Consider the following 27,437-nt stretch of genomic DNA (forward strand, 5'->3'; position numbering starts at 1 on the left):
TATTGCAGGTAAACTCCTGGGTAAGTGCAGTCACTTGTAGCTGTAATGATGAGCTAGCTTCTGTACTACTTTTAAAGGGGTGGTTCACCTTTAAAGTAGGATTCAACCCTAACGTTAAAAAAAAAACCTAGCCCCCTACCCTACATAGAAGTGTTACCCTGGGCAAATGCCCCTAACGTTTTACTTACCCCTCGGTGCAGATTAAGGCATCGGAGTTCACAGGCTCCATCTTCTTCTCTTCCGTAATATTCGGAATGAGACAGACGTGGCGTTGCATGCGCAGTGGGAACAATTTTCTGTTTCGCGACAACTGTGCATGCAACGGAACTCACGAAAATTGTCGGTCACATTGCAAAGATTACCGAAGCAGCTGAAGATGCCGCCCGTGTACTCCAATGCCTGAATCTGCACCGAGGGGGGGGGGGTCTATGTAGGGTAGGGTTTTTTTTACTTTAGGATTTAGTTCTCCTTTAAGTTAACTTTTTGTATGTTATAGAATGACTAAATCTAAGGACCTTTTCAATTGGTCTTAATTATTTTTTTATAGTAGTTCTGACTTTTTCCAGCTAAAGGTGGCCATACATGGAGAGATCCGCTCGTTTGGTGATGTCGCCAAACGAGCGGATCTCTCTCTGATATGCCCACCTTGAGGTGGGCAATATCGGGCTGATCCGATCGTGGGCCCTAGGGCCCAACGATCGGATCCTAACGAATGGGAACGGGCGGTCGGATCACGGGACCGCATCAACTAACAGATGCAGCCGCAATCCGACGGGATTTTTTGTCCCATCCAATCGAGATCTGGCAGACTTTCGGCCAGATCTCGATCGGGGGGCCCCATACACGGGCCAATAAGCTGCCGACTCGGTCTGTCGGCAGCTTTTATCGGCCCATGTATGGCCAACTTAAAAAAACAAATGCTCTGTAAGGCTACAAATGTATTACAATTGCTACTATTTACTGCTTATCTTTCTTTTCGGGCCCTCTCCTCTATTCGGGGGCCACTATTCCAGTCTCTTATTCATATCAATGCATGATTGCTGAAATTGCTGAGAGCTGCTGAATAAAAGTCTAAATAACTCAAAAACCAGAAATAATAATAAATGAAAACCAATAGCAAATTATCTCCGAATATCACTCTCTACATCATACTAAAAGTTATCTCAAAGGTGAACAACCCCTTCGAGCCCAGAAAGGTGAATTTGCTTAGCGAGGAATTTCTTCCACTACGATGGCTCTGATAGGATACACTAAACAAGTAAGGGACTTGGCAATTGACCTGGCTCCTCACAATGCTTAATGGCATTAGACCCCTATTGGGTCCTTCTTCGTCTCAAAGTTAATATTAACAAAATGTAAATACTAAAATTAAGTAACCTCCAAAAACATATATACATACCACTTACTGCAGTATCTGGATCCCATCCATCCACATCAATCAAGTACCTAAAATTCAAATGAAAACTTTTTCAAATCTGGCATTTGCCATCAGGGCTTCCTCCCTCTGTGTCTACAAGTGGTTTTGTCACCCCCTCCCATGGCAACCATCAGGGAGGTTCAGCCGTACCAGGCCGGGCCTAAAGTGCTCCAATGTTCCTGCAGCACCAAAGACTTGAAGCCGCGACGAAAAGACCTGAAGTTTTTAGTCCTGAAGCCGCGAAAATACCTGAAGCTACGAAAGGAGCCGAAGAAGCTAAAGAAGAACCTAAGGTAAGTTCCACTGAACAACAATTTTTTTTATTCTCATTAAACCCCTGGCCACCAATGATTTTTTTTTTAAAGTATTTTATGGGGCCCCTGACGACCAATGTTTTTGAAAACTTTTTTTGGGGGGACCTTGGCACAATTTTTTATTTATAGGGGGGGGGCTGACGACCAATGATTTTTTATAACTTATAGGGGGGCCCTGACCACGATTACTTTTTTTTTAACCTGTAGGGGGGCCCCTGACCACCAATGTTTTTTTAGAAAACTTTTATGAGGGCCCTGGCACCAATAGTTTTTTTTTTATTAACTTATCGGGGGGGCCCTGACAACCAATGATTTTTTTTAAATTATAAGGGGGCCCTGACAACCAATGGCTTTTTATAACTTGTGAGTGAGGGGTTTACCATTTTTAGCGCTGGTATCGGTGTGGACTTCTTACTGTGGGGTGGGGCTTGGGGGCGGGGTCTGGGGTGGGCAGGGACCAGGGGCCCCAGAAAATCTTGCTGTTCAGGGCCCTGTGATTTCTGCTTTCAATAGCAATACATGTACAGGCAGGACTGCCATTAGAAATCACGGGCCCCGCCGCCCCCGTACAAATATTTTTTTTTGCACCACCCCAGATTCCGCCCACTCCCCTGGCCACACCCCTGATCCACCCCAGCCAAGGCCAAATTTGTCAAAACCGCACCTACTCCCTGGCAATCCCCGCCCCCCTGTAACCCACAAATTGTGCGTTTCCATCTCGCTCTGCCAGTCTCTTGTCTGCAGTTCCCCCTGTGCCAGTCTGTATGTGGCTATTAGCGAATACCAGCGGCAGATACTGGGACTGTGTGCAAAACAAACAAATATAAACTCCCAACCCCGGATTGATTCCCTTTTTATTTTCCATTTGCCGCCACTTCCAGGCCCCATCCACTGCACCCAAGCTCTTTTTTCCCTCCCTATCCAGAATGCAGTGTGGACTGTTCCCACCAGGGTCGGACTGGGGGTCCAGGGCCCACTGGGACTGCTGTCCAGGGCCCCCCTCAGGCCCCCTAGCCCCCCTTGCTGCAGCACCCGCGCTGCACACTCCCTTGCTGCGCGCTCCCTTGCTGCTGCCCCACGCCGGCGTGCATGCACAGACGGCGCAGCACGCAGGCTAAGTTTTTTTTTATATATATCTCACGATGGGGTCTAGAGGAAGGGGCGAGACTGCCGGCTGGGGTATAGGGACGGCTCCCAGGTGAACGGCGGGTGGTGCAGCCAATTAGTGGTAGGTGGGCAGTGCGGAGGCATAGCCAATAGAGCTGGATGTAGCGTTGAGGGAGGTAGTGCGCGCCATTGGGGACAGGCCTGATTGGAGCACTCCGGGGCCCGGGATTATCACTCTCGGGGGCCCGGCTCTTTTGAAAAGTGCAGCACTGCCGGGCCTCCCTTCAGGCCTGGGCCCGGTACACTTGTACCCCCTGTGCCCCCCTGATGGCGGCCCTGTGTACTGGTATGGGATCTATTATCCAGAAAGCTCCGCATTACAGAAAGGCCGTCTCCCATAGACTCCATTTTATCCAAATAATCCAATTTTTAAAAAATAATTTGCTTTTTTAATAAAACAGTAGCTTATACTCGATCCCAACTAAGATATAATTAATCCTTATTGGAGGCAAAACCAGTCTTTTGGGCCCATACCTGTACAAATAACTTGTAAAAGCTGCATAAATATTGCAAAGTTGCTGAGAATTCTGTTTTCTTTTATTTGGCAAAATAAAAAAAAAAACACTCATTGGGTTGATGTTCCCTTTAATGCTTTGTTGCTGGTTTGCTCATTCATAGGCAGCACCACAGTGAACAGTGATAACGAGAATACTTACCTGCATATTAGGTAACCAGTCCTGTTTATACCAGTTGTGCAATGAACTCCAATAAGTTTGTCTAGAATAAAGTATAAAAACCTGTTACAACAGGTAGTACTAACAAAAGTGAAGTTCTACACTCCAATTAGATACCGTTTACATGGCAGTTTTTATCAGAAAATGAAATATTTACCAAAAATCATTTAAAAAAAACAAACTAGGTTTTATTTTTGTTTGAAAACAATACAGAGCGACCAAGAAACAACTTTTTTTTTAGAACAGAGGCATTGCTTTAATCAGATGGCAGTCAGCAGCTTACTAGAGGAGCTGTATTATTAACATATGGAATAAATATATATATTCCAACTTCCAACCCCCGTGAAAATTCTTACCATTGTCTGTATTTTGCCAAATAAACCTTCTAACAATTCTTTTAAACTGATGAATTGTAGTATCTTCTGGTATTTGCAGACCAGCCGTGTTCAACTTTATATATTGTACACTTCTTGGTATTTCCTAAAAAAAATACAACGGTTATAAAATAGTTCCGATTGTTCTACTGACGTGTTACACAAACGAACACTAAATGGGCTGATCCCTCGCCCTACCTTGTCTGTATAGTACCGCTCTGTGTTCGTCAAATCTATGATTAACCCAAGATCTTCGTTTCTTGCTCGGATTTCACTCAGCAAATCTTTTGGAGTGAATTTCTGGGTTGGGCTAACGCGTTGATTTGCTTGCTGTAACGTGAAAAGAAATGGATTAAGATATCTATACTTGCCAATATACCTAATAGCAAAAATAAACGTAAGACGAACACTGGAATATTTCCTATAACTTATAGGATCTCTTGTATAGAGATTTTTTTGATTTTTGGGGTGCTCCACCTAGACTCCTGTTTGAAATCATCAAGATCTTGTCAGTCTTTATTTGTCAGGAAACGTCTACTGATGGTATGAGGGAGGGATTGGGCTTTTGGTGCCATGTTTTTGGGCTAATTAAAAATGTGACCATGTGCCACTGCCATTAAAGGGGTTGTTCGCCTATAAATGAACTTTTAGTATGATGTAGAGAGGGATATTCTGAGACAATTTGCAGTTGGTTTTCATTTTTTAGTATTTGTGTTTTTTTCTAGTTATTTAGCTTTTTATTCAGCAGCTCTCCCGTTTGTAATTTCAGCAATCTGGTTGCTAGGGTCCAAATTACTTCAACCACCATGTATTAATATAAATAAGAGACTAGAATAGGAGTAGGAGAGGCCCTCAATAGAAAGCCTTGCATAGCATTTGATTTTAGATGGGGTCTGCGACTCCCATTTGAAAGCCAGAAAGAGTCAGATGAAGAAGGCAAATAATTCAAAAAACTATAAAAAATGAAGACCATTTGAAAAACCACCATGTATTAATATGAATAAGAGACTGGAATAGGAGTAGGAGAGGCCCTCAATAGAAAGCCTTGCATAGCATTTGATTTTAGATGGGGTTAGCGACTCCCATTTGAATGCCAGAAAGAGTCAGATGAAGAAGGCAATTAATTAAAAAAACTATAAAAAATGAAGACCATTTGAAAAGTAACTGGCCATTCTATAACATACTAAAAATTAACTTAAATTTGATCCACCCCTTTAAAAGTAAGCTACTAACAATTCTCACTTTAAACCATTAGGGTTTGTGGGTTAATAACCATTGCTATTTTTCGTCTTTAGCCATGGTTAATTTCCCATTCATTTCAATGGGAAGGGACATCATACATGAACCTCTTATCACCTACAACTGTGCAGCAGCCAATTTCCAGGCAAAACTGAGGCTTTGAGTCTCAGCACTACCTTTTGTGCCCATGAGCCACATTCAAATGAAGAGTGTCTTGGGGAGTCACACCAATTTAAATGTTCCTGGAGTTGATAAATAATTGCTATGACTGCCTCATAGCTCCTTGATGACTTCCATACTGAATCATTCTGTGTTTGGCAGTTATAGTGGTTTTTCTCCAGGTGTTGCCCACAAGCCACTGGATGGGGCTTTTGTCACCTATCAATTCTTCCATTTGCCACTGCTGCCCTTTTGGGAACAAAGACTCAAACATGTCTCAGAAGCTGAACTCTGGGGCTGAAGAACTGTTTTTTAACCCTATCATGGAAGAAAACTGTTGCTGAAAGATATACTGTCAGGGGAATTTTTTTTTTTTTTCAAAATCCATCAGTCCATCAGTTATTAGTGCTGCTCCAGCAGAATTCTGCACTGAAATCCGTTTCTCAAAAGAGCAAACATATTTTTATATTTAATCTTGAAATCTGACATGGGGCTAAATATATTGTCAGTTTCCCAGCTGCCCCAGTCATATGACTTGTGCTCTGATAAACTTCAGTCACTCTTTACTGCTGTACTGCAAGTTGGAGTGATATCACCCCCCTCCCTTTCCCCCAGCAGCCTAACAACAGAACAATGGGAAGGTAACCACATAGCAGCTCACTAACACAAGATAACAGTTGCCTGGTAGATCTAAGAACAACACTCAATAGTAAAATCCAGGTCCCACTGAGGCACATTCAGTTACATTGAGTAGGAGAAACAACAGCCTGCCAGAAAGCAGTTCCATCCTAAAGCGCTGGCTCTTCCTGAAAGCAGATGACCAGGCAAAATGACCTGAGATGGTGCCTACACACCAATATAACAACGAAAAAAAAATACACTTGCTGGTTCAGGAATGAAATTTTATATTTGCAGTGTAAACAGTGTAATTTAGAAAAAAAATACATCATAAAAATGACAAAATCCCTTTAAGAAGCTAGCTTTTAATGTTGCATGTTTACCTTTAAATTAACTTTTCGCATATTACAGATGGAGCGACTTTTTAAATGATATTCATGTTTCAGGGTTTTAAAATTAGTAACCTTTCTATCACACCTTTTTTTTTTCCTGTCGGCAACTAAAAATACTAGTTTGTATTATAAACGAGGTTTATAGACTAATAAAGGACACATTCCAGTAACGCATAACAAAATCAGGTAAACAAGTTTATTCTTTACACATACCCATTTCAAAGGTACTTTAAATGCAATAAATCGAGATCCTGGAATCCGCTGACCCACTGCTGTCAAAGACCTCCATCTGTTATTTTAAAAAAAAAACACAAATATTTGTTAAACACATAATTGTATAAGTCTACATTGAATGCATAGACATTCATCAAAATAGTGACAATAATATTGGTCGTGACCTAAAAATATTAGCAGGAGGATAAGAGTGCCACCGTTTCTCTTTATTTATTCGTTTAGCTTCAGACAAGAAAGAATGTATATATATATATACTATATATATATCTATATATATATATATATCTATATATCTATATATCTATCTATATATATGTAGTCCCGCAGTACCAGCACTCTTTAAACTGGTTCGTGGTGCACGATCAAATTCAGGATAAATAGAATAAGAAGGATCAGCACTATATTCATGTGAAGAAAAATTTGCTTTTTATTATTACATCATAATCCGACGTTTCGGTCCCACCTGGGGACCTTTTTCAAGGATATATATATATACACATATATAATATATATGTATCCGTATCATTATGTTCTTGAACACATAAATGGCCACATACTTACATACTATACTAGTATACATATTTTAAGAGAAATGGTCCCCCATCTTGGAAAACAGGATTATCAAGATGCCTTGAACTTTGTTCTAATCACATTGAAATAATTGATGCAATATTACGTTATTCTACCCTTTAGAGTTGACATATTACACAGACATTCTGCTTTCTTTCTGAAACAATCATAATGTCTATTGTAACCCTGTCCGTATATATTGTGACTGTGTATTGCATTTAAATATTGTGCTGGTTCCTCTGCGACAATGAAGACACTGCGAAATGGCACAGCACCAATAAGAAAGCACTCTCACTTTGTTCCCAGTTTGATCTAAAAAAAAAGCACAAATGATCAGAGTCTGAACTATTCCACCCTCCCCAAACACCTGCATATCCAGAAATTCATCCTAGTTGCAGGAAGCTCTGATACATGGCTAATTTGCCAGTGATACAGGTACGGGACCCGTTATCCAGAATTCTCGGGACCTAGGGTATTTCGGGTCAGGGTCTTTCTGTAATTTGGCTCTCGATACCTTTAGTCTGCTAAAAAGTCACGAAAACATTAAGGGGCAGATTTATCAAGGGTCGAAGTGAATTCGAGGGAATTTTCGAAGTAAAAAAATTCAAAATCCAAAGTAATTTTTTGGATACTACCACTTTGAATTTACTTCGAATTCGATTTGAAGTAAAAATACTTCGAATATTCGAACATTCGATAATCTAAGTACTGTCTCTTTAAAAAAACTTCAATACAATACTTCGCCAAATTAAACCTGCAGAAGTGCTATGTTAGCCTATTTTCTAAGTCTTTACACATCGAAGTAAAATCATTCGATCGTACACTAAAATCGTTCGATCGAACGTTTTTACTTCAATCATTCGATGGCCAAATTCGGTGAAAAATACTTTGACTTCGATATTCAAAGTATTTTAATTCGATGGTCGAATCTCGAACTATTTTACACTTCGAAATTCGACCCTTGATAAATCTGCCCCTAATTAAACCCAATAGAATTGTTCTGTTTCCAATAAGCACTTGGGTTCAAGTACAAACCATGTTTGTTTTTTGTTTTTTTATTATTACAGCGAAAAAGGAAATCATTTTAAATGAATGTGATTGTTAAAGTCTACAGGAGACTGATTTCCTGTAATTTAGAGCTTTCTGGATAACAGGTATCTCTTGATAATGGATACCAAACAAGTACTGAAGATTAAGTGATTCAGCCAATATACTAAAAACAGAAGCATACAGAGCCCACAGAAAAATGTTAAAACGAACGTGCTGTGAGAGACTGATTAGGGATTTTCACTCTGGCCACAACAAATTCTCAAATTATATTGATTTTTTTTTATATTCGTGCGGCACTAACCTAAGGGACTGTCTTTTTGCGTTAGAGTTGGCGCAGATTAGCAGTTACCCTAACCTCTAAAGCAGTTGTACCTGAAATGTTTAGTAAGGCACTGTTGGTAGTTTTTATAGTTACATATTTGCAACTTTCTTTATTTCTTTAACGGTCAGCAAAGTGTATACTATGTTGCTGCCCTTTAAATGATTAAGGCCCTATGTCCCATGCTTATGTGTGGCCAATTAATACAAAAGGTATCGTCTTTAAAAAGTTACATATTTTAAGCGTGGAAACCTTTCATATAAATTGGTCACACAAACATGGGAAATAGGACCTTAAAGGGGACAGGTCACCCTAAAACATAATTCCAAATCCTGTTTTATGATGTTATTCAAGCAAAAAAAAACTTCACTTATACCATATACATGAATTCAATTTTATTTCTTTGTCTTGTAAATCACATTAAGCAGGAAGCAGGCAGCAGCCATTTTGTAGACACTGTTATTAAGGCAAGCTAAAATCTTGCCAAAATCTTGTTTATACAGCAAAATGGGGCACCTGTGCCGATGCCTGTGCACTGGCTACAAAATTAAATGTTGGAGACGGAGGGGGAATGTAAGGAGAGAGGTGACATCTAGAAACTGTAGAAAGGAAAGTGAAAGTAATTGCCTGCCCCGCCTCTATGTCTAAGGCATAGAGGCGGGGCAGACAATATATGATTGACAGCTGAAAGTTTTAAATGAGTTTGTAACCAGTGTGGTTGTTTTAATAAAAAAATTAATTTGGGTTTCATGATTAATTTTAAAAGGACTTTTATTATACAGATTTTCACGAGTGGGTGACAGGTCCCCTTTAATGGGTAGGAACACCGATTATATGTTGCTGGCAATTAAAGAATTAATTAAAAACTATTGTTCTAGAGATCCTGCATTTTTTCCATTACCTTCCAGTGACTGGAATACCTGTTGCTAGGCAACGCAGGGATATCAGTTGCCAATAAAAATACCATTTGATGAGGATTTTCTCTTTAATAATTAAGTTGTCAATTAGTTTGTCCATTTCATGGATAACCAGGCATTGCTACAGATCTGAATGTCTGAAAGTAGAGCAAATTAATGGATGAACAGGAATGATTTTATCAAGTTGCCCCTGTAATGCTAAGCCTTATGACAATCACCTCTACAAATGCATATGGATACTTAAAAACAACCATAATTTCGACCAATCTAAATTTATTAAAAAAAATATATATATATTTTTTTTTAAATTCGTATCAATGGAATCCACCCGAAAAATCGAATTTGAATTTTAAAAAGTCAATTCAAGTTTTTTCTCCGAAAAAACTCTAATGTCAGGAATGCTGCAAACAACTCAGAACTGATCCCTGGAAGTATCCCACTGACTCAAACAGCTATTCGGCAGGTTTAAGTGACGAATAGTCGAATTCCAGTTCTTAAAGGGCCAGAGTATGATAAATCTTGAAAATCAAATTATATTTTTTTTTTTTTAAAAAAAAACTTGAATCCAACTTGAAAAACTCCATAGTCAAATTTGTCAGTTTTGACCATAAAAAAAACTTGAAAATTAAAATTTTCAATTGGACCCTTGATAAATCTGCTCCTTAGATGCATATTTGGAGAAAGACATCACTGATGTCGCCCATAGCAACTGATCAGATCTTTACTTGTTTTCAAAAGTGGTCACATCTAATTGCGGATTAGTTGCTACGGCAACATCACTGGTGACGTTTACCTTCAATGTTAATAAATATAGCCATAACGTTCAAGTTAGTGAACTGGCCCAAATAAGCTACATGCGTAGATTTGTGGTGAAAAAGTCATACCAATGTTTTCAAATCTGCAAGCATATATGTCTCTTTGTTGTGGTGTAGTGCCGGGATGTAAAAATAAAAACTGAATGACAGTTGCCTGCTGTAATGTTCTCTCCGTACTAGTTGCTATAGCAACCAGGAGAAAGTCAACATGTTCCATAAATAGAGGATTAAAAAAAGTACAAGAATTGAACTTGCTACATGGTGCAAGAACAGTCCCAGGTACTTGAAATAATGTAAAGTTAGGCAAGAAAAAAAATCTGAACGTTTGGCCCTGGGATAGTACAAAAAAATCAAACTTGACCGATCGATATCTGGCCGATTTTTGGCCTATCGAATGGCCAAGTTCGATGTTGGGCAGATAAGCTGCTGAATTGGTCTAAAGGACCGATATCGGCAACTTTAATCTGCCCATGTATTTAATCTGCTTTAACACTGCTGATTTGGGCTGGATTTATCTGGCCAAACACCTAAAAATCTCCTTGTGTGAGGAGGTCATAAAATGAGTGCGTCAGGTATTTTTAAACCAGCCAGATATATGGCATTAAGGACCCATACAGGGGCAAATAAAGGCTGCTGACTTGGTTCTTACATCAGACATTGGTTGTGTTGGTTAGCTGTCCCCATGCACATCGGGAAGGCTTGATTTTCCCCCTTGGGGTGAGGAAAATATTGGGGTGTTGATGTGGTCCTCTTCCCGACAGCCTGCATTGGTGGCAATGATATGATCTTTGGCCCGAGGGCCAAACTATCAGATCAGCTCAGTATCGCCCACCATCCGCTCATTTGGTGACCTTGCCAAATGAGTGGACCTTTAGGTGTATGGCCAGCTTCAGTCTTAAAGGTGAACTAAACCCTAAAGTCAAAAAACCCTACCTTACTTGGACCCCCCCACTATCCTCTCCCCCCCAGTCTAGCTGCTACCCAGGGCAAATGCCCCTAAGTCTTCACTTACCCCTTTGTGCAGATTCTGTCCAGCGGAGTTCACGGCAGCCATCTTCTTCTCTTCGGTAGTCTTCAGAATGAGACCAGCGTATCGGCGCATGCGCAATCGGAGCAATTTTCAGTTTCAAAACAGTTGCGCATGCGCCGAAACTCGCGAAATTGCTGACGTGCCAGTCTCGTTCCGAAGAATAACGGATCGGCTGAAGATGGTGCCCGTTAACTCTGAAATTCGAATTTTGGAGTTAAAAAAAAATCTAATTTTTTTCATTCGAAAATTCACCTCGACCTTTGATAAATCTGCCCCTAAGTGGCATGTGATAAGAGAAGGAACATAGCTGTCACCTAAAATTTACAATGTAAGGAATATCTGGGTCTGTTACAGCCAACGTCATCATTAATGAATGGGAGGATTTTATGGTCAATTGGGTGTTTATGAGCAGGAGTCAGCCTGTCAATTACATGGTTGCTTTAGATCTCTATGGGAAAGGCACATAGGGGGTTTTCTTTCTAACCCCTTACTAAAGCAGTAGCCTAAATGGCCCATAAATACAGCCCGAAAAGGATAGACTTACGGTCAACCTCTTTCCCCTTTGATATTTTAAAATAAAAACAAGTAATTTTAAGACAATTCTTGCTACAATTTGGCCTCTGAATCTAATGGTTTTCACTACCAGACAGTAGATGATAGCTTTTAGGCTAAAAACAAACAAAAAAACAAAACAAAGGGAAACCAGAAACGGCTTTAGTAAATGGCAACAGAACCCAACCTTGGACCAAAAAAAGTATATCGATATATCAAGTGGCTTGTTTTCCAGCCTTTGACAGCCCACCTTGGCTCTACTTGTTTAAGCCTACCTCTGCTTTCTCACCCCTCCCCCCAACTCACTTCTTTTTCCTTTCCCGAGATGCGAAAACAGCTACAATAACAAATATGTTTTAGAGCTTCTATATTTAAAGGAACAGTAACATTGAAAAAATTAAAGTTTTTTAAAGGAATGACTATTTAACGTAGTGTTGCCCTGAACTGGTAAAACTGTTGAGTTTCCTTCAGAAAGACTACTATAGTTTATATAAACAAGCTGCTGTGTAGTGATGGGGGCAGCCATTGAAGCACAGAATACATAATAGATAAGTTCTGAAGAACCCCATTGTATACTACAGGGCTTATCTGCTGTGTATCCGGTGCCTTTTCCAGCTTCCAATGGCTGCCCCCATGGCTACACATCAGCTTATTTATATAAACTGTTTTATTTCTAAAGCAAACTCATCAGTTTTGCCAGTGCAGCACAACAGTACATTCGATTTTCATAACTTTAGGACACTTTAATTTTTTAGGTGTTACTGTTAATTTAAATAAAAAATAAGAGTCTGTTGTAGATTAAGAAGTTCAAAATGTAAACATTTTCTATGTGATACAGATCAGAAATTCTGTGATAAGTGAATTTAGGGTGCATCAGAGGCATTCTCATAATAATTAATGTAACCAGCCATAAAATGACAACATTGCAGTGACAATCAAGTTGCAGGCAGACGGGTATCCTTTCACAATCATGACAATTACAGTTTTGAAACTGGAGAGCAGTCGTATCTCAACAGATTCATTTTATATGTATGAAAAGTAAACAAGATACACAGGTTTAGCAAAATAGTTTAATATGTTTCTAACAATTTGCAGCTGTGCAAATATATCTAAAAGTTTGCTTACATACACTTTAGCATTTAAGTAAATTTTATGTACTTTGTGGACAATAATCCATTCAGATTTTTCTGCCAAGTCCTAAAAAATGACAAAGGCGAGAGAGAGAGAAATCCACAGCTAGCACACACTAGTCTGCCTATAAATTAAAAACCACACCCTTGCCTAAGCAGCAGCCTATGAGTAGTTCATTATTAGGGGGCTTCTCATTAGACTGGTAATTAGTTTTATCAGCTCCTTTAAAGTTCTGTGGGACCGGAATTGAAAGGGAGTATTAAAGTGAAACTGGCATCATTTTAGTGCCAGAAATAACAAAAAACATCAATATGTCTTAATTACAACACAAGGCAAAACGTATGCTCTGCACAAGCCCTATCTATTTAGCTCATGTTAAAAGGGGGTGTATATTATGGCCCTACAGACCCTTATTGCAACAGTGCCTTCTTGATGAAAATCAACAATTGTTCTAATCAGAACAAATCCCTTATAGGGGATCTATTCCAAAAATGAAATTTAATATAAGCTTCATCTTGCTGAAGAAACTTTCTACATATAATCAATGAAAAATTTCGTACCATTTATGAAATAATCAACTTACTCTTCCCTTCTAAGCAACCTGTCTCTCTTCATTCTGTCTTCATGCAGTAGGCGGAGCCAGTTTTTGATTGACAGGTCTAATACATCCTTTGGGGGGGTTGCACCCCTAACTTAGGTGCTCGCTCTTTAAAAATAACTGGCTCTGATGGAAATCCGGTTTCTCTGTGTACAGGGTGTTTGCCAGATTCTGTTATTTTGTTACCTTTGGTTTGTGCTGGAGTTGGTTGTTCGAGCTAAGAAAGGGAGTCCCCTAAAAGACATATTAGACCTACCAGTCAATAAAAATCTGATCCAGACATCAACAAGAAGAGAGCATGAAGAGTGACAGAATTTTTAATGGATAGTGTTTAGAAAGTGTCCTATTTCAGTTAGATGAAGCTCTTAAATTTTTACTGAAAATAATCAAATCAGATTTAAAAGCTTCAATGAAGGAGGATATGGCAGAAGCAATGCCGTTTCTAAAAACAATACTTCCGTTAGTTTTGGATTATTGGAATATACAGTGAGCATAGGGCAGACAGAACAGAGCAGGAGACAGGGAAAACTATCAGGACTCGAAGATGTGCTACATACAGTGATACAGTGCTGGTGCCCCATTAGCATTTTGAATAAAGTGTGAACAGGAGAACAATGTGGGCAGTTTCAGTCTGGATCTCAGGTGTGAACAGTACAGGCCTTTAGGGTGTGAACAATAGAGGCGTCACAAGTGTGAACAATACAGGGGGGATTACAGTCTGAATTTGAGGCTAAACAATGCAGGGGCCAGATAATCTCTGTAGTGATGCCTTTTAAGATTACATATGGTAACCAGCCAGACTTTCATGTGGGGGGGCCAGACAAAGGTGGGTCGGGGACACCAGTTAGGCAGCCGTGGTTTATATAAACAAACTGCTGTGTAGCCATGGGGGCAGCCATTCAAAAAGGCACAGGTTACACAGCACATAACAGATACTCCATGTACAATACAATGGTGTTTTATCTGTTATGTGCTATGTAACATGTGCCTTTTCTCCAGTTTGAATGGCTGCCCCCATGGCTCCACAGCAGCTTGTTTATATAAACTATAGTAGTGTTTCTGAAGCAAACATGCAAGTTTTACCAGTGCAGAGCACCAGTTCATTAGATTTGAATTACTCTGATACACTGAGTTTTTGGTGTTACTGTTCCCATCCGTTCCAGTCAGTCGGGGTCACCATAAACGGAGGAGTCGGTTCAGACATCTTGGTTTGCATTGGCCTGTTCCACTGTAGATTTGTTTCTGTCTGACACACCGTTTGTCTTCTTTATCGCTCCATTGCACAGTGCTGAGGAATGCGCGTGAGGTGCTTTATAAATATCGCTAGAACAATTCGCAGCCACAAAAAGCTAAATGCAGTTTTGTTTATTAGGTGAAAATACTGTCGCAAACAAAAAAAGATGGCTTTAATTTTCAGTTCAGATTAGGTTCTGAAACAGTACATATTTATGAATAACTGTAGATACACCTAAATGTAATGCAATATGTAAGATGTATAAATTATACCCTACGAAAAAAAAAATATGTATGGTTGATACAGCAACTTTCAGGCATGTTGTAATATACACTATAGTAAGACTAATTACAAGAATATTGTAAATTGTTATTCTTGCTTCACAAAGCAATAGCTACTGTGACGTGTATGTATTGTGTATGGCTTAAATGGGCAGTAGTCCCTGTTAAACATGATTGCAACGAATAGGGCACGGGATGAACATACTTTCTGACATTGAAGCTACTATGTCTTTGATCCTTGGTAGATAATTCGATTACCAGTAGAAAACCCTTGCTGTGACTGTTCTGTTAGAAGGGACACTTCAACTTCACAAGCAAACATTAAGTTTTCAATTTTCATATTTAGCCAACAAAAACTATAATTTTGATATGCAAAAGTATGTTCAACATAAGCCCTATTCATTGCACTCATGTCCCTTTAAATTGGTGATAAAAGGCACCCAGCAGATGAGGAAGGGAAGAGAATTCGGTCATCCTGCAGCCCGAACATTTTACGTTGTCTGTTCATTCCCCAGAATAACATACCTTTGTCCCTGTACTGAGACTTACGTATTTAATTTCTAAATTACAAGCACCAAAGCTTCAGCTACTTCTTGCCTAGCATGAAGCCTCACTACGCATTTGACGGTCATTTAACAAATGTGCCTCATTAAGGAACTGTCCCATAAGAACTTTATACAACTCATTTTTAACATTTGAACTTAAAGGAGAAGTAAACTTAACTAAAGAAGTAGCTAGAAATGTTGTACTTTATGCTTCTGTACCATTCCAAAGCAACCACAACCATTTAGCAGTAAAGATCTGTGTCTCCAAAGATGCCCCAGTAGCTCCCCATCTTCTTTTCTGCTGATTCACTGCACATGCTCTGTGCTACTGTCACTTACTGAGCTTAGGGTCCCACTCACAATATACAGTACACATAGAATAGAAATGTCACAATATAAGGCTGATTAGTAATTAATGCAGATAATTACTACATGGCAGCACAGAAACCAGTGCAATTAGCATCAGAATTTAATAATCAACCCTGTAGCTTCAGCTTATATTACAGACCAACCTCATTTTTGCTTGATAATTTGTGACAACCCCTACGTTTAGCTTCTCAGAGCCCACTGAGCATGTGAGCATCACAGACACTTTCCAAGATCCCCTGTGACAAGTTTGAAGTCCTGGATCATTGCTGCTACTGAGAAGCTGAAACTTTAGGTTGGAGCAATAAGTTCAGTACATAAAATATGGCATTTTTAGCCATATACATTTTAAGGGTTTAGCTCTCCTTTAAAAACAGTTTCATATTTGCAGACACTTTAGGCCAATTCATGAATGTGTATTATCTGCAGCTTAGCCAATAACAATGGATTTGAGATGGAATATGTATGTATAGAAGTGTTTTTTCTATAGATATCTATAGATATGTCTCTTTCCGTCACCTAAGAGCTTCAACTGAAATTTTTTGGTGCAGTTTTGATCTTTTATACATCAGTTGAGCTAACACACGCAGCTATTTTCATGTAGGAAGTGTGTGCAGAAGATGCTATGAGTGTACCGGTCTATGAACATTGAACAATAAAACAGCTCTGCACCATATTAGTGTGTTTTGTTCCATTAAAGTATTTGACTGCTTTGCACAACTTGAAACCAATGGACAAGCTAACGGAATATAAAAGTGATTACACACACTGTTGCATATAAACGGTAATAATGACAAATTAAAAAACAAAAAAAAAAACTTTTATTTAGGACTGAAATGAAAAGGTATGTTTTAAAAAGTAGCACACTGCCATCATAAACAAAATGTGACTATAGTATGTGCTTCTCTGCATAGGTACCATATAAAAACAATAAATCTCTCCTATGATATAGTAGAGTAGATAAAAATTTGGAATAAAAGCCACAATGTTCCTTTCTCTGAAATACACAGGACCCCACTGCTAAAATGTATTCCACTGCAATCTAGGAAGGCATTAAAACAGCCATTAGTGGTTCACACCACAACAGTCATTGGTTCCCTATTACTAATATGGACGGAGTTCCAAAATGGAGCACTTTGAAAGCATAATGAAGTTATTCTAAGATGGAAACCGGTCCATATTGATGACCCCACCTAAAGCACATGCATATTATTTAGCACTTACTAAGCCCCACTCTCCTCACAGAAGGTTTCTTTAAATACTGAGTACATAACCTTTAAGAAATAAGTTGGGATACTGATCAAATCAACTGCGCATTCTCAGTGTGCTGTGCTCTTCTGGACCACAGTTACATTGGTCATGGCCTGCATCATTCTTTTATGGACTTCAACACACCTTAAAGGGATACTGTCATATCATATATAAACATATTTTTTTTTCAAAACACGAGTTAATAGTGCTGCTCCAGCAGAATTCTGCACTGAATCCGTTTCTCAAAAGAGCAAACAGATTTTCTTTTTATATTCAATTATGAAATCTGACATGGGGCTAGACATATTGTCTGTTTTCCAGCTGCCTCAGTCATGTGACTTGTGCCAGCACTTTAGGATGGAACTACTTTCTGGCAGGCTTAATAAACTGCAAGTGTTCATTTATTAGCAGTGTGCAACACTACATGTTTCGGGTACAAACCCTTTTTTGAAAAAGGGTTTGTACCCGAAACATGTAGTGTTGCACACTGCTAATAAATGAACACTTGCAGTTTATTAAGTACTGCCTGAAGCTGTTTATTCCTTTCTTCTCTATGATATATGTACTTCGGGAGTGTGACACAGACTCCAGGGAATCTACAGCAGTACCATTTAATGACCAGGACACACTGGAGCCAGCAATCCTCCTTTTCTGGCAGGCTGTTATTTCTCCTACTTAAAGGGATACTGTCAATGGAAATTGACAATATGTCTAGCCCCATGTCAGATTTCAAAACAGTAAAATGGAGGGAGGGGGTGATATCACTCCAACTTGCAGTACAGCAGTAAAGAGTGATTGAAGTTTATCACAGCACAAGTCACATGACTTGGGGCAGCTGGGAAATTGACAATATGTCTAGCCCCATGTCAGATTTCAAAACTGAATATAAAACAATCTGTTTGCTCTTTTGAGAAATGGATTTCAGTGCAGAATTCTGTTGGAGCATCACTATTAACTGATGCGTTTGGAAAAAACATGTTTTCCCATGACAGTATCCCTTTAATGTACATGTATATCCCCCTTAGGAAGGCAAATAGTAACAACTTCTATTTTTCCTTACAAAGCATGTTATCAATGGGACCATGCCAGATAAGACCCAACATGAATTGGTATAAGCACAATAAAGAAGAATAGGGTCTTTTTTAGAATGACTAAAAAAAGGAACTATGGATACAACTGACCTACAATTTTCACATTCAGCCAAAAACCAAATCCACGTCGTCAAAATTCCGAACCAAATTCAAAAAGTAAGTTCATATTGGGAAAAAAATAAAAACGTACAGTATAAAGTCATGTGATAACAAAAGGCCACATGCTAATTAGGTGTTGGATTTGGCCCAATTTTAATATAAATTCAAAAAGGCTCAAATTTGGCCAAATGCTGAATAGGATCCAGGATCTGGTGCATCTCTAGAGGGATGCATCTCCTCATTCAGTAAATGTAAGGAGTTGGGAAAAACCAATATGGATCAAGGTCAGAGACGCTAAGCTGGATACAGGTTCACCCCCTGCCACCCACAGTCTTTCCTACTCTTTGGACAGATATCAGAGGACTACATGTGACAATTCTATCCATTTCAATCAAGCAGGCAAGTGTTGGGTGTAATCGAGGGACCTGTTATTGCAAGCGACCCAGTAAGGGGGAGTCACCTTGATTACATCAGGATGACTGCTACAGGTGAATCTACATGTCTGCAAAGGCAGCTGCCTGAACATATGCCCCTTTCCCATTAGCAGCTGTTCTGCGCAATCCACAGAGCGCAATACACTATTCTTGGGCTCCGCGCTTTCCCCATACTTAAAATCATTAAAACAAGAATTGTAGCAATAAAACATTTGCAGAACTAGACCAAACAAACAAAATCACTGAAACAATAAAAAGAAACAAACAAAAGAACAAAAAACAGAATTTATGTAACAAAAACACTGTGTATGTGCATAAAAATGTAATCAATAAAATGTAAAAAAAAAACAAAAACAAAAAAAAAAAACCATAAAAGAAAAGATTCCTGCATCCTTTCAATGGAAGGTAAGCCCCAACAATAAACTGGGCATGCTTCCTTTAAGGATCCATGTACAGTTGTTTTACACCTATTATCCCAGGGCTGGAGTTAGAGCTCAAGTGCATCCAGTCAACCTTTGTTACACAGGCAGTTCATCTTTGAATTAATTTTCAATATTAGTGTAGACAGTGGTATTCTGAAACAATCTGCAGTTGGTCTTTTTTTTGTGCGTTTTATTTTACTTTTTATTAACCAATCAGAGTGTTATCTCAGCCATCACCTGCTGCTAGGCCATAATTTACCTTAAAGGTGACCCGTCACCCAAATTTTTCAAAATCCTATTTTATCATATTAGTCAAGAAAAATTAACTTTAATTACACTGTATGAATTATTTGAATTTTGTTTCCATCAGTCTGGGAACTTATATTTATAGCAAGCAGGCAGGAGCCATTTTATGGACAGTGTTATTAAAGGGGAAGGAAACCTAGTCGGCGCAAACCCCCCAGCCCCCCTCCCGTTTGTTGCCCACCCTCCCTCCTCCCCCCTGGCCTATCCGTCCCGCTGTTCAAATGCCCCTAACTTGTTACTTACCCTTCTGCGCAGGTCCAGTCCAGGGAGTTCACAGGCGACATCTTCTTCCTGCTGTGAACGGCGCATGCGCAGTAGGATCATTTCGCCGGTACGATCTACTGCGCATGCGCGTGACTTTTGGCGCATGCGCAGTAGATCCGTACCGGCGAAATGATCCTACTGCGTATGCGCCAAAACGGCGTTCAAAGCAGGAAGAAGAACGCGTGGAAGATGTCGTCTGTGAACTCCCTGGACTGGACCTGCGCAGAAAGGTAAGTAACAAGTTAGGGGCATTTGCCCAGCGGGACGGGTAGGCCAGGGGGGAGGGTGGGCAACAAACAGGAGGGGGGCTGGGGGGTTGCGCCGACTAGGTTTCCTTCCCCTTTAAAGAAAGTTTTGCATCATCTCAGAATCTTGTTTGTGCACCACAATGGGGGACCTGATGTCCATCCCCATGCCCTGGCTACACAAATAAATGGTTAAGAGAACTGGGGAATTGTGGGGAGAGCAGTGACATCTAGGAAGTGCTGAATGGAAAGTGAAAGTAATTGTCTGCCCTAAGGCATAGAGGAGGGGCAGACAATATTTGATTGACAACTAATATTTTAAAATGAGCTTACAACAGCTATGAATGTTTTAATAAAAAATAGAAAATGGATTTCATGTTTAATTCTAAAAGGACTTTTATTATACAGATTTTTGTGTCTGGGTGACAGGTCCACTTTAATTACCAAAGAGTGGTCTGAATGACTGGGGGACAAATAGGAAAATAATTGATAAAAAGTTACAATGCTGTAACCTCAATAAGCAACAGTTTTCAGCTACCTGGTAGTTGGAAATCGCTGATGATGACATTAAGGGTGGTGACACGCGCAAAGACTCGCCCTTCTTCAGGGCAACTAAATTTACCCGAAAAGCCTTCCAGCCATCTAGAATCGAAATCGCCAGCGGGATGGCACACGGCGTGCTTCGTTTTACAAAGTCGCCTCACGAGGAAACTTTGGGCGACTTCAGAAAACGATCCGAATGCCATCCAGACAGAGATTTAGATTCTAGCCAGAGTGAAGGCTTTTTTAGGAGATTAACGAGATAAACGTTAACGTTTAGTAAGGTTACTTCTAAGCAACTTTTCAATTGGCCTTTTTGAATAGTTTTTGGATTATTTTTCTTCTTCAAACTTTTTCCAGCTTTCAAAAAGGGGTCACCGACTCCATCTAAAATCAAATGCTCTACAAGTGCATGGTTGCTGAGGTAAACTGGACCCTAGCAACCAGATTGCTAAAATTGCTGCGGCTGAATATAAAGCTAAATAACTCAAAAAAAACACAATTATTACAAATATGACCAACTGCAAATTGTCTTGCGTTGTCACTCCCTAGATCATACCAAAAAAAGGTATCCTGTCATCGGAAAACTTTTTTGAAAAGTTTTTTTCAAAACACATTTAGTAGTGCTACTCCATCAGAATTCTGCACTGAAATCCATTTCTCAAAAGAGCAAACAAATTTTTGTATATTCAATTTTGAAATCTGACATGGGGCTAGACATTTTGTCAATTTCCCAGCTGCCCCTGGTCATGTGACTTGTGCCGGCACTTTAGGAGAGAAATACTTTCTGGCAGGCTGCTGTTTTTCCTTCTCAATGTAACTGAATGTGTCTCAGTGAGACATGGGTTTTTGCTATTGAGTGTTTTTCTTAGATCTACCAGGCAGCTGTTATCTTGTGTTAGGGAGCTGCTATCTGGTTACCTTCCCATTGTTCTTTTGTTTGGCTGCTGGGGGGAAAAAAAGGGAGGGGGTGATATCACTCCAACTTGCAGTATAGCAGTAAAGAGTGATTGAAGTTTATCAGAGCACAAGTCACATGACATGGGGCAGCTGGGAAATTGACAATATGTCTAGCCCCATGTCAGATTTCAAAACTGAATATAAAACACTCTCTTTGCTCTTTTGAGAAATGGATTTCAGTGCAGAATTCTGCTGGAGCAGCACTATTAACTGATTCATTTTGAAAAAATTTTTTTTTCCCATGTCAGTATCCCTTTAAGAGGTGAATTTTTACACATCTGCACCTTCTTTTTCAAAACGACCCCCCTGAGATTCGAGGGGTCCGAGGCAAATGGCTGCAAAGCTTTACCCTAAGGCCAGCCCTGTAATAACAACCCGCCCCTGTGTCAAAAACAGGATCCTCAGCCTGAGGGCCCCCATAAATAACAATAGGGAGAGCAGAGGCCTAAACACCACTGCGCCAATCATCAACCCGTATACTCACCTTCCGGGGATGCTGTTCTTCTTCACCATGGCAACAAACCGAGGCGGATGTCAGACTCCACCGCCAAACTGCACGGGGTTAAACAAAACAAAATTACCCGCAGCCAATCAATTTCAAGAACGCCCAAGCGAGGAGCAGCGGCTGCGGATAAAGCTCCCAATCAACGTGAATCGACTTAACGCTGAATTTAATCAAAAGGTCACGTAGCCCAGCCAAAAGGCACAAACTTTGCGTTCTTTTACGGAACTAACGGAGCAGGTACCTACGGCGACAGTCAAACCGGAAGTCGCAACACTTCCTTTTACGCAGCAAGTGTGCGCAGTTCCGTGGTGCGCAGGCTTGGTCACGTCGGAAATGCCTGGGATTGCTTATGTAGGCGCTCGCATGATACTCTCCGGCAGTGCCCAGGGTTTTCTGCTTGTGACCTTCCATCCGATCCGCTCTCCTGTCAGCAGGGGGCAGTGGCACAGACATGCTAGGAGCTAAAGTTTCATAGTGTCAGGTGATTCTGGGAATAGTGGTTTAATAGATGGGAGTTGGAGTGAAAGACCTGTTACATTTTGCTCTGTCCCTGCTGGATAAGCAGGATAATTTGATCCACATCTGGAAGGGGCTGTACTACTGCATGTGGATGCAGGATAAACCATTACTGCGGGTACAGAGGGTGGGCAAGCTAGCCCAAGTATGACTATGTCATAGCCAGGGGCGTAACTACAGAGGAAGCCGACCCTGCGGCTGCTGGGGGTATAGGGGCCCCATGAATCCCTGAAAGGGGCCTGAAAAATAATTTGCTGTGGGGCCCAGTAATGACATCAACATTCACTGTGACAGTGAAAATAAAAATATAAAAATAAAATATGCTCATATCACTGAAGAGTGGATGAGCCATGGCAAGATGAAGAGGCTTCCTGCACATTGCATATCCAAGCTTGTCCACCCACAGCAATGATGTATGTTTAACCCCCTTCTAAATAGAACCCCTGGGACTCCAGTGGAGCTTGCTCTAGTGTTTAGCTGCACCTAAGTGTTTGCTGTTTACGTGGGTGCTTTGTAAGTGGAGTTACAAACACAGGAGTTTCAAACTAAAGAATGTTCAAACTAGGTCAAAAGTTTGCTCTAAACCCTAAGTACGGCAGGGGTGGGGCCCTAAAACAATAATCCCGATGGGCCCTGGACCCTCAGCCAGACCCTGACAACAAGGGTCCAAGAAGACACTGGCACACAAAGGCTAGTAACAGCAGGGTTATACCCTTGCGTGTTTATTCTGCAAACGTGCACGTTTGCAGAATAAACAGGCAAGGGTATAACCCTGCTGTTACTAGCCTTTGTGTGCCAGTGTCTTCTTGGACAATTTGCTGAGGGGGGTGCCGATCCCTCCAAAACCGTGCACCAGGCGCTGAACTGCTGAAGGCCAGGGTTGTGCGAGCGGGCTACACTACACTTCCTGACAACAAGGGCACAGCCTGCCGCTAGACACGTAAAGTCAAATGTGGTAATAACTAAGCTGGTATGCAAAAATATGATAGAAAAAATGTTATTTCAGATACTGGGGTATACGACTACCAGCATCCTCCCTGCTAGAGCCACATCAGGATCAAACTTTTTCTTACACTTCCTATGCTGAATGCAGAACCCCCTCAGTGGTGGCCCCATTACTGCCTCTGAGATATCTGTATGTCTACCCAGCAGTCCCTGTGATAACTAGTAGCTGAGCTGTAGTTCAGTTACAGACAGAGATCTAAGCAGGGCCATCATTAAATGGGGACAGGGGGAGTCCAGTCAGGGGTCCCAGGAGATCTGATGGGGGCCCTGGTTCTAATGCTGCTTATGTTTATAGTTTATTAGTGTTGATTTAGAATATGCAAGTTTGATATGTACCTGAGTATGTTATTGGCTGTCAGTTACTGGGATATCATGCCTTATTTCAGTGACATCACTCCCAGCTCAGCTCTGATTGGCTGAAAGCTGCAAGGAAGGTGATCTAATGGCTCAGGTACAGATGACCGTTATTTCATTTCTGGATTCAGAGGTAAGTGCAGCAGATCCATACACTGGGAACAGGGGGGCATATTTAGATGATACAAAGGGCAATTTCGGGTATTTTGGCACGCATCATTTATAGTAGCTTGGGTAGTGGGACCATCGCTCCCAAAATTGCCCCATTGCCTACCACTCTAATTGCTTTGGGAGCTGCTTTCCATGAAACTGTTCCAAATTACATCTGTGTGACAAGCAGGAAAGGTGGTGGTGGAGGGGGGGGGGTGGTGGAGTAATTTAATGCAATTTGGCATGACTTTCCTGCAATAAATACACTATGATGGTATAAGATACATTGTGCTCTCTGGGTATTACATTCTACACATTTGAAATTTCTGCAATTGTACATGGGGACTGCAGCCTGTTATGAGGCACTGAACATATATTCAAATAAAAACACAACTCAGTATTAATGGGATACAGATACCTAGATATTACACTTATACAGGGTATCACTTGAAAATGGGTTTCTGATAGCAGCCCTGCCCCCCCAATCTACTAACACATGTGGGTGTCAAAGTGCCTAAAATCTCCCCATATGCCATCTCTAATGGGAGTGAGACCATAACAACTTATAGTTCTAAGGCAATGTGTGCTTGGTGTTTGGTTTACTTGTTGTTGCATTTGAACCATTTGACAATTTTCTCTGCCTCTGCTGTAAATGCCAACGGTCATTTGCCAACGGTCATTTTCCAACGGTCGCTCTCATCCTAGCAACAGTCAGTGGCCTCAGCACTAGAGTGGGTGACAGTTTAGAGAGGCTTAAGTAGAAAGACAAGTAGCACAAATCAGAAGAATAAATGCCTGCCCTTAGGATTCCTGGCATTATGGGTGCAGGGGCACTGATCAGAGCAGAGCTGGTTATGGGAAGCAGGCATACTGGATACATGCAGGGGGAAAGGGAAACCAATAGGAATATGGAATAACATAATTTAAAAAGCCTTTATTTGCACATGGCTTCAGGATCTACAACAGACATGACGTTTCGGGCCCGAAACGTCATGTCTGTTGTAGATCCTGAAGCCATGTGCAAATAAAGGCTTTTTAAATTATTATCTTGACTGGAGCTGTGTCATATATTGGAACATTTCAAGGAATTAGGATTGATCAAATGGCTTGAAAATGCAGAGAAACCTGCGATTTGCAACTTGTCCCATAATCACACAAATTCGAGGGAAATGGTACAACCACTTTTAGTAATGTTAATTTGCTTAACTGTCAAATTCCTGATTAAAATGCCCCAAAATGTTTTAGAATTTCTACAGAGATATCGCTTGCTAAGGTAAAAACCGTTAGTTTAATGTTATTTTGTTTGGTTTTGCAGAGAGCCCACCGGCCACCAGCACCACCTGAGTGTACTCCTTACCAAGTACCGATGCACCTCTGTGTAGGTGACAGTCATGACACAGAGGTGAGTGAGCCATTCACAATTCCACCAACAGTGCCTCCACTCCAATACACTACGATTCCACCAGTGGTGCTCCCCCTTACACCTAAAATATGGTTCCATAGACAGGAGCACCCTTAGGCCACTCGGTAAACCCTGTATTCCTCTTCAATCCATCCCTCAGACTGCAGAAGCCGGGTCTGCAAGCTGCCTGGGTCCAATGGAATGGAGAGGAATGCAGTGTTCACCTAGCAGCTTAAAGGTGCTCATGTGTATGTAGCCATATTCCCCTATGTTTCAATTCCCTCCACCATAATTCCACCAGTGGTGCCCCCCTTACACCTAAAATATGGTTCCATAGACAGGAGTACCCTTAAGCCACTTGGTAGACCCTACATTCCTTTTCACTCCATCCCACAGACTGCAAAAGCCGGGCCTGTAGGATGTCTTGGGTTCAATAGAATAAAAAGGAATGCAGTGTACACCTTGTAGCTTGAAATCGCTCATGTGTATGCTGCCATATTTCCCTCTGTTTTAATACCCTCCACTGTAATTCCACCAGTGGTGCTCCCCCTTGCAACTAAAATATGGTTCCATAGACAGGAGCACCCTTAAGCTGCTTGTTAGACCCTGCATTTCTTTTCACTCCATCCCTCAATACTGCTGAGGCCGGGTTCTGCAGGCTGCCTGGGGTCCAATGGAATGGAGAGGTATGCAGTGTTTACCCTGTAGCTTAAAGGCGCTCGTGTGTATGCTGCCATATTGCCTTCTATTTTTATTCCCTCCACCTCAATTTCAACCAGTGTCCCTTCTTTCCCCCTAAATATGGTTCCATAGACAGGACCACCTTTAAGCCACCCGGTAGACCCTGCATTCCTTTCCACTCCATCCCTCAATCTGCAGTAGCGGGGTCTACAGGCTGCCTAGGGTCCAATGGAATGGAATGTAGTGTTCACCTTGAGGCTTAAAGGCGCTCATGTGTATGCTGCCATATTCCCTTCTGCCTCCCTCACCCTGCTAACCTTGATTTTATTTGGCACATTGATCCTGGGAGCAAATCTGATTGCCGTTAAGGGGTCAGGAAGGAATTTTTCCCTCTAGTAAGCAGATTGGCCCAAGCTTGCCAGGGTTTTTGCCTTCCTCTGGATCAAATAGTGCAGTATATCTAATTATTATCAATAAAACTGTGACTTACACAGATTTAACATCAATCTGCTTTGTGTGCGTATTTATTCTGGGTATTGGTCACATTTTGGAGGGGTAATATATAGATGGGGTGGGGTGTGCGAGAATGGAACAAATAAGAAGAGAAGAAACACTGAAAAGTTAAAGAAGAATGAAAGAGAAATTATGTTCTTGTTTTATAAGAAACCCAATCAGTGGAAACCAAGAGAGCTGCAAAGCAGGAAGTAGTGTTCTGTTAAACATCCAGTCACTCTAGTCTTTATACATTATATTTTTGGCTAACTAACTATTAGAAACATGTTTTTTTGCACAGCCTATCTATTTACCCAGTAAATAATCTCAGCATACAGAGGAATTCAAGCTGCCATCACCTTTCTGCTATGGAGCACTTTGGAAGTCAGATTCAAGATCAAGATTTAAAAAGTTAGAGTATACCTGACCTAGTACTATAGCAATTTGAAGGGGAATTAAGTGTTACATTTTTTTGGTGTTACTGTTCCTTTAAAGATAAAGTTCTGTCATCCCAGTGTCATTACTATAGAGACTTGACAGGGCTGGTAACTTGTAGGCTGCAGCTACATTAATATGCAAAATGGATTTGAATAATTGGGGCCAAGTAGTTGTGGAAAGGGGCTAATACACAGGACAGGATATGGTTAACACTTAGCTGAAAACTGAAGGGAAAAGATAAAGTGAATGTATGTGTGTGGTCAAATAGCACTTTGTGGGGAACGTG

At 40.7% G+C, this 27,437-nt stretch overlaps 1 protein-coding gene and 1 long non-coding RNA gene across 3 annotated transcripts in view; one reads left to right on the plus strand and one right to left on the minus strand.

Annotated features, from left to right (window-relative positions):
* LOC108696129 overlaps positions 1-22,227 on the minus strand; it is a 29,537-nt gene extending 7,310 nt beyond the window's left edge. For both annotated transcript variants that reach the window (XM_018225193.2, XM_018225192.2), the window contains exons 1-6: positions 22,093-22,227; positions 6,568-6,643; positions 4,145-4,276; positions 3,929-4,052; positions 3,555-3,615; positions 1,400-1,446 (exon numbers count right to left, since the gene is read on the minus strand). In XM_018225193.2, coding sequence (XP_018080682.1) covers positions 1,400-1,446; positions 3,555-3,615; positions 3,929-4,052; positions 4,145-4,276; positions 6,568-6,643; positions 22,093-22,121 — 469 coding nt within the window. In that variant the 5' untranslated portion in view covers positions 22,122-22,227. The remainder of the gene's footprint in view (positions 1-1,399; positions 1,447-3,554; positions 3,616-3,928; positions 4,053-4,144; positions 4,277-6,567; positions 6,644-22,092) is intronic.
* Positions 22,228-22,508: 281 nt separating this feature from the next.
* Positions 22,509-26,727, plus strand: LOC121395342. The gene is made up of 2 exons (XR_005962414.1): positions 22,509-22,594; positions 24,021-26,727. It is a non-coding gene; the product is annotated as an uncharacterized LOC121395342 (long non-coding RNA).
* Positions 26,728-27,437: the final 710 nt, after the last annotated feature.

This window comes from Xenopus laevis, chromosome 7L (genome assembly GCF_017654675.1).
Source record: "Xenopus laevis strain J_2021 chromosome 7L, Xenopus_laevis_v10.1, whole genome shotgun sequence".
Taxonomy (NCBI): Eukaryota; Metazoa; Chordata; class Amphibia; order Anura; family Pipidae; genus Xenopus; species Xenopus laevis.